Source organism: Colobus angolensis, unplaced genomic scaffold (assembly GCF_000951035.1).
Source record: "Colobus angolensis palliatus isolate OR3802 unplaced genomic scaffold, Cang.pa_1.0 Scaffold18, whole genome shotgun sequence".
NCBI lineage: Eukaryota > Metazoa > Chordata > Mammalia > Primates > Cercopithecidae > Colobus > Colobus angolensis.
Window position 1 is genome coordinate 4,697,615 of NW_012114932.1, and position 8,042 is coordinate 4,705,656.

Below are 8,042 nucleotides of genomic sequence, written 5' to 3' on the forward strand. Positions count from 1 at the left end.
GCCTGTAATCCCAGCTACTTGGGAAATTGAGGCAGGAGAATGGCGTGAACCCGGGAGGCGGAGCTTGCAGTGAACCAAGATTGCACCACTGCACTCCAGCCTAGGCAACAGAGCGAGACTATGTCTCAAAAACAAACCAAAACAAAAACAGATTGGCTTTATTGGATTGCCAAAAGAACAAAGGAAGAAAATGTTCTGAAAGGTATTGTTTTATTATTTTTATGGGTGTTTGGGGATTAGAGCTATGATTAATCTTGTCTTTAAGACTATTAAATTTTATGGTGAAATAATTTATGACAATTTTCTTCATTAATTTTACCTAATATATTGTTTGAATTGCCTTTATTTTATTTTTATTTTCTTCGAGACAGGGTCTCACTCTGTCATCCAGGCTGGAGTGCAGTGGTGCAGTCCTAGCTAGGCTCACTACAGCTTTGAACTCTCGGGCTCAAGTGATCCTCCCACCTCAGCCTCCCCCTGTAGCTGGGACTACAAGCACACGCTATCACACCTGGCTAATTTTTTGTGTATTTTGTAGAGGTGGAGTTTTGCCGTGTTGACCAGGCTGGTCTCGAATTCATGAATTCAAGTGATTTGCCTGCTTGGCCCCCCAAAGTTCTGGGATTATAGGCATGAACCACCGAGTCCGGCCTGCCTTCATTTTATTTGGTTTATCATCCATCCTACTGTTCACTTGACTGAATATTTTCTTTGGGTTTGTTCCATGGTTGTACCATAAATACACATATTATTTCTCTAACTGTATTATAACCTGGAAAAAAGAATGCTTAATGTCCTTATTTGTGTTTCCTAATATGTTTATTGTTTGATAATTTATGGTGATCACTAAATTAACCTTCCTGGGGAGAGGTAGCTGGCAAAACTTCAGTTAGATATTACTGTTAACTTAATATGTGAAAGTTGTTTGTCTCACAGATTCTTAGCTAGAGAAACAATTGGATATGTTTTGTTTGTTGGGTGAGAGTTTTTTTCATGATATGGGGAGTCAGCATACATGTTTTGTCATTGCTATTTTTAAGATTAACTGTAATGCCCTTCCATAACTAAAAACACTACATTAGACTATTAAAGTAAATTTGGGTAAAATTGGGGAGGAGGATTAATCTGGCAATCTGGTGTGGTATCTTAATGAAAAACCTGCTGAATTTCTTTAGGTCATGCTTCTCAATATTTTTTTGTGGCAGAAAAGGTTATCTGGGAGTGGTTTGTGTATTACATAAATGATGTGATATTATTTCAAAGCCAAGAGAATTTGAAAGTCTGTTCTTTTCATCCTCAGAACAATTGTTTGACCAGACCCAACATCTACCTCATTCCAGACATTGATCTGAAGTTGGCTAGCAAATTGAAAGATATCATCAAACGACATCAGGTAATAGACACAATCACTTTAGATAACAATAGACATGATCACTTCATTTTGTAATTGTAAGCCTCTAATAAATGTCAACTATAGTAATGCTTTGGATTTGTTGATATATTTACATCAAAATAAATTTTTTTCTTGAGTTTTTATTTCTCTTTTTTTTTTTTTTTTTTTTTTCCTTTGAGACAGAGTCTCGCTCTGTCACCCAGGCTGGAGTGCTGTGGCCGGATCTCAGCTCACTGCAAGCTCCGCCTCCCGGGTTCGGGCCATTCTCCTGCCTCAGCCTCCCAGGTAGCTGGGACTACAGGCGCCGCCACCTCGCCCGGCTAGTTTTTTGTAGTTTTTAGTAGAGACAGGGTTTCACCGTGTTAGCCAGGATGGTCTCGATCTCCTGACCTTGTGATCCGCCCGTCTCGGCCTCCCAAAGTGCTGGGATTACAGGCTTGAGCCACCGCGCCTGGCCTTATTTCTCTTTTTAGAGATGAGGTATCACTGTGTTGCCTAGGCTGGAGTGCAGTGGCGCTATCCTAGCATCCTTGCTCACTGTAGCTTTGGACTCCTGGGCTCAAGAGATCTTCCAGTTTTTGTGTGTGTGTGTGTTTGTTGTTGTTGTTGTTGAGAGAATTTTGTGCTGTCGCCCAGGCTGGAGTACAGTGATGCGATCCCGGTTCATTGCATCCTCTGCCTCTGAGGTTCAATCGATTCTTGTGCCTTAGTCTCCATAATTGCTGGGACTACAGGTGTGTGCCACCATGCCTAGCTAATTTTTGTATTTTTCGTAGAGATGGGGTTTTGCCATGTTGGTGAGCCTGGTCTCGAACTCCTTACCTCAAGTGATCTGCCCACCTCAGCCTCCCAAAGAGCTGGGATTACAGGCATGAGCCACCGTGCCCGGCCACAATGGTTTCTCACTATGTTCCCAGGCTGGTCTTGAATTCCTGGCCTCAAGTCATCCTCCAGCCTCGCCCTCCCAAAGTATTAGGATTGATTATAGGTGTGAGCCACCATTCCTGGCCTCTTTTTGAGTTCTTAAAGTAGCGGTGTTTTTTTTCTCTCCACTCATCTTTAGCTTTTAGCCTAGAGTAGCATTTAATAAAGTCATTGGTATGGAGTCTTTAGTCTTATTGTGAAGTATGCTTACATAGACCTAAGGAAACCAATGTATTCTGTATCACAGAACTCTATCTACATCACAGAGATTATAAAGTCAAATAGAGTTGGTAACATAATTGTTGGTAGGAAGAAATGACATATTACTTTCAAGTAATCCTGTCTCCCTTAACCCCGCATTTTATGTATTCTGTTACATACATGATTTAAAAAAAAAGCAATTGATGGCCAGGCGTGGTGGCTCATGCCTATAATCCCAGTACTTTGAGAGGCCAAGGCGGGTGGATCACAAGGTCAAGAGATCGAGACCATCCTGGTCAACATGGTGAAACCCGTCTCTACTAAAAATTAGCTGGGCATGGTGACGCGCCCCTGTAGTCCCAGCTACTGGGGAGGCTGAGTCAGGAGAATTGCTTGAACCCAGGAAGCAGAGGTTGCAGTGAGCTGAGATGGCGCCACTGTACTCCAGCCTGGTGACAGAGTGAGACTGTGTCTCAGAAAAATTCTGCCCCCTCAAGCTTACTTTGTCTTGATACACATGTACTAGTACTGCCTTCTGACATCTTAGCCTTCTTCTTCTGACTTCCTTTTAGGCTGAGACTTTGGGTATTTACTACATGTAAGTTTACGATTACACGTGACTAAACTGTAATTAAGCCCATCACATAGTAATCTAGCTGAGGAGACTTATGTAGAAGATAATTTTCTGAAACATTCCTTGTGTGACAGAGCTTTATGTATCCTTAGAATTGGTTGAGAAGCCTCATGAAATGTCTTTTTTTCCTGCTGCAAAAGAGACTACCAATTGAATTATGTTTCAGCATTTAGTAAAATAATCTTGCATGTTCTGAAAGTTAATGTTTCTAGTACTGCATACAATTAAAGATTGAGTACATTCTTTCTTTTATATATGACATCTCAAAGTGTAAGGTAATATAATTATTTTATCACATTGAGCGATCTGAAGTCCTGTTCCTTTTTTTACTAGTATTATGGCTTTGAATAGATCCCTTAAACCTCTCTCTTTTGGAATATCTTTTTGTTGGATTGACTGTCAAATGCAGTTTATATGTGGAATGTTACCAGGGCAGAAGTGCAACAAATTGATTGCTATTTCTTGCCTTGAAGCTGAAATTACCTACTCTTTTTTTTTTTTTTGAGATGGAGTCTCGCTCTGTCGCCCAGGCTGGAGTGCAGTGGCGCGATCTCGGCTTACTGCAAACTCTGCCTCCCGGGTTCAAGCCATTCTCCTGCCTCAGCTTCCCGAGTAACTGGGACTACAGATGCACGCCACCTTGCCTGGCTAATTTTTTTTTTTGTATTTTTAGTAGAGACAGGGTTTCACCGTATTAGTCTCGGTCTCCTGACCTTGTGATCCGCCTGCCTCGGCCTCCCAAAGAGCTGGGATTACAGGCGTGAGCCACTGCGCCCGGCCTTAGCTGTTATATTTTTAATGAAACCTGCCTTAGTGATTGTTTTCTGGGGATACCCTCCAGAGGGATGCAGAGGTCTAATTGGCTTCTTAGAATCTTAGGAAAGAGACCTTAATAGGTCATAATAATAGTACCTTCATTTATTTCTGATGATCAGGCCTTTATGTGTAAGCATTTTAAATGAATTAACAGGCTGGGCACCGTGGGTCACGCCTGTAGTCCCAGCACTTTGAGAGGCCAAGGCAGCCAGATTGCTTAAGCCCAGGAGTTCAAAACCCCTGGGTAACAAGGCGAAACCTGTACAAGATGATAAGTAAATGAACCAACAACTTACATTGATTGAGTACCTTCAGTGTTCCTAATGCCTTAATTCATTGTATTTGTTAATTCAGTTGTAAAGAATTCTAATGATATAGGTGTTATTGTTATTACTTTGTTTCTTTTTTGTTGTTGTTCTTTTTTGTTTCTTTATTTGAGACAGAGTCTCACTCTGTCTCCCAGGCTGGAGTGCAGTGGCCTGATCTCAGCTCACTGCAAACTCCAATCCCCGGGTTCAAGCGATTCTCCTGCTTTAGCCTCCCAAGTAGCTGGGACTACAGGCATGCGCCACTATGCCCTGCTAATTTTTGTATTTTTTAGTAGAGACAGGGTTTCACCATATTGGACAGGCTAGTCTCGAACTCCTGACTTTGTGATCCGCCCAAAGTGCTGAGATTATAGTCATGAGCCACCTTGCCTGGCCTTGTTGTTGTTCTTTTTTTAACAACAGGTGTGCTCCACTGCACCTGTCTATTTTAGTTTTATTTTGAAGAGACATGGTCTTGCCTAGGCTGGTCTCAAGCTCCTGGCCTCAAGAGATTCTCCCTGCTGCCTCGGCCTCCCAAAATGCTGGGATTACAGGCATGAGCCACAGAACCCACCCTACAGCACACACTCCCTCCCCCCTACCCTACTCTTTTTTTTAAATGGAAGGTTTGTGGAAACTGTGTCAAGCAAGTCTGTTAGTGCCATTTTCCCAACAGCATGTGCTCACATTGTGTCTGTGTATCACATTTTGGTAATTCTCACAATATTTCAAACTTTTTTAGTTGTTTGTTTGTTTGTTTGGTCTGTCACCCAGGCTGGAGTGCAATGGTGCGATCTCAGCTCACTGCATCCTCCACCTCCTGCGTTCAAGCAGTTCTCTGCCTCAGCGTCCCGAGTAGGTGGTATTACAGGCACCCGCCACCACGTCCAGCTAATTTTTGTATTTTTAGTAGATACGGAGTTTCACCATGTTGGCCAGGCTGGTCTTGAACTCCTGACCTCGTGATCTTCCCCGGCTCGGTGTCCCAGAGTCCTGGGATTACAGGTGTGAGCCACCGCGCCTGGCTTACTTTTTTAGTATTATTGTATATGTTATGGTGATCTGTGATAGATGCTATTTGATATTATTTTAATTGCTTTGGTTTAGCACAACACCCATAGAAGATGGTGAAGTTAATTGATAAATGTATGTGTTCTGACTTCTCCACTGACTGGCTACTCCTCTCTCTGCCTCGTCCCTGAGACTCACAAGTGTTAAAATTAGGCCAATTAATAACCCTATAATGACCTCTAGCTGGTCAAGTCAAAGGAAGAATTGCTTATCTGTCACTTTCAATCAAAAGCTAGTCGTGATTTAGTTCAGTGAGGAAGGCATGACAAAAGCCAAGATAAGCTGAGAACTTGGCTTCTTAAGCCAAACAGCCAAGTTTTTAATGCAAAGGAAAAGTTTTTGAAGGAAATTAAAAGTGGAACTCTAGTGAACATGCAGATGATACGGTGCAAAACATGCTTATTGCTGATATTGAGAAAGCTTCAGTGGTCTGAATAGGAGATCAAAGCAGCCCAACATTTTCTTAAGCTAAATTCTAATCCAGAACAAAGGCCTAACTTTCTTCAATTCTTTGAAGGCTGAGAGAGGTGAGGAAGCTGCAGAAGGAACGTTTGAAGGTAGCAGAGGTTGCTTAATGAGGTTTAAGGAAAGAAGCCGTTTTCAGAACATAAAAATGCAAGGTGAAGCAACAAGTGCTAATGTAGAATCTGCAGCAAGTTATCCAGAAGATTGAGCAAAGATAATTGCTGGCTACACCAAACAACATATATTCAATGTAAATGATAGTCTTCTATTAAAATAAGATGCTATTTAGGACTGTCATAGTTAGAGAAGTCAATTCCTGGCTTTAAAGCTTCAGCCAGGCTGTTTTGGGGCTTAATGCAGTTGGTGACTGTAAGTTAAAGCCAATGGTCATTTGCAATTCTTACAATCCTAAGGCCCTACAGATTATGCTACATCTTCTTTGCCTGTGCTCCATAACAAAACTGTAAAGCCTAGATGACAGTACATCTATTTACGGTATGGTTTACTGAATACTTTAAGTCCACTGTAGAGACCTACTGCTCAGGAAAAACAATTTCTTTTGAAATACCACTGCCCACTGACAGTCACCTAGTCACCAAAGCCTCTGTTGGAGATGTACAAGGAAATTAATGTTATTTCCATGCATAGTAACACAACTTCCATTCTGCAGCCATGTTTTAAGGAGAAATTCGACTTTCAAGTCTTATTATTTAAGGAATACATTTTGTAAAGATATAGTTGCTATAGTTAATGGTTCGTATGATAGATCTGGGCAAAGTAAATTGAAAATCTTCTGGAATAGATTCATCATTCTAGGTGCCACTAAGAACACATGTGATTCATCAGAGGTCACAATATCAACAGTAACAGAAGTTTGGAAGACGTGGATTCTGAGCCTCATGGTTGACTTTGAGGGGTTAAAGACTTTAGCTACAGACGTGGTTCAAATAAGAGAACTAGAATTTGAATTGAAGCCGGAACATGTGACTGAATTGCCGCAATCTCATGACCAAACTTGAACATATGGAAGAGTTGTTCCTTATGGATTAACAAAGTGCTTTCTTGACATGGAATCTACTCCTGGCGCAGTTGCTGTTAACATTGTTGAAATGAGAACAAAGGATTTTAAATATTACATAAATTTACTTGATAAAGCAAACAGCAGGGTTTTGAACGAAATTCTACTGTGTGTAAAATGCTGTCAGCATCACATGCTACAGAGAAATCGTTTGTGAAAGTAGTCAATCAATGTGACAAACTTTACTGTTGGCTTATCTTAAGAAATTGCCACAGCCACCTTAACCCTCAGCAACCACCACCCTGATCAGTCAGCTGCCAGCATCGAGGCAGTATCCTCTGTCAGCAAAAAGACTGATTTGCTTAAGTCTCAGATGATTGTTAGCATTTTTTTTTTTTCTCTGAGGTGGCATTTTGCTTTTGTTGTCCAGGCTGGAGTGCAATGGCGTGATCTCGGCTCGCTGCAGCCTCTGCCTCCGGGGTTCAAGGGATTCTCCTGCCTCAGTCTCCTGAGTAGCTGGGATTATAGGCACCTGCCACCACACTCAGCTCATTTTTTGTATTTTTAGTAGACACGGTTTTCACCATGTTGGCTAGGCTGGTCTCGAACTTCTGACCTCAGGCGATCCCCCCGCCTCGACCTCCCAAAGTGCTGGGATTACAGGCGTGAGCCACTGGGTCCGGCTGCGATTGTTAGCATTTTTTTAGCAATAAAATATTTTTTTGTTTGTTTGTTTGTTTTTTTGAGACGGAGTCTCGCTCTGTCACCCAGGCTGGAGTGCAGTGGCTGGATCTCAGCTCATTGCAAGCTCTGCCTCCTGGGTTCACGCCATTCTCCTGCCTCAGCCTCCGGAGTAGCTGGGACTACAGGCGCCCGCCACCTCGCCCGGCTAGTTTTTTGTATTTTTAGTAGAGACGGGGTTTCACCGTGTTAGCCAGGATGGTCTCGATCTCCTGACCTCATGATCCGCCCGTCTCAGCCTTCCAAAGTGCTGGGAATCCAGGCTTGAGCCACCGCGCCCAGCTTAATAAAATATTTTTAAATTAAGGTATGTACGTTGTTTTCTAAAACCGTGTAAACATAACTTTTGATTTTTGTTTTGAGAGACAGAGTCTCTCTCTCTCTCTTGCCCAAGCTAACATACAGTGGCATAATCATAGTTCACTGCAACCTTGAACTCCTGGGCTCAAGTGATCCTCCCACTTCACCTCC

General features: G+C 42.3%; 1 protein-coding gene across 1 annotated transcript in view; it reads left to right on the forward strand.

The window, feature by feature from the left end:
- Positions 1-8,042, forward strand: part of SMARCC1 (SWI/SNF related, matrix associated, actin dependent regulator of chromatin, subfamily c, member 1) — a 201,763-nt gene that overhangs the window by 43,370 nt on the left and 150,351 nt on the right. The window contains exon 4 of the mRNA XM_011939320.1: positions 1,301-1,393. Within this exon, the coding sequence (XP_011794710.1) occupies positions 1,301-1,393 (93 nt within the window). The remainder of the gene's footprint in view (positions 1-1,300; positions 1,394-8,042) is intronic.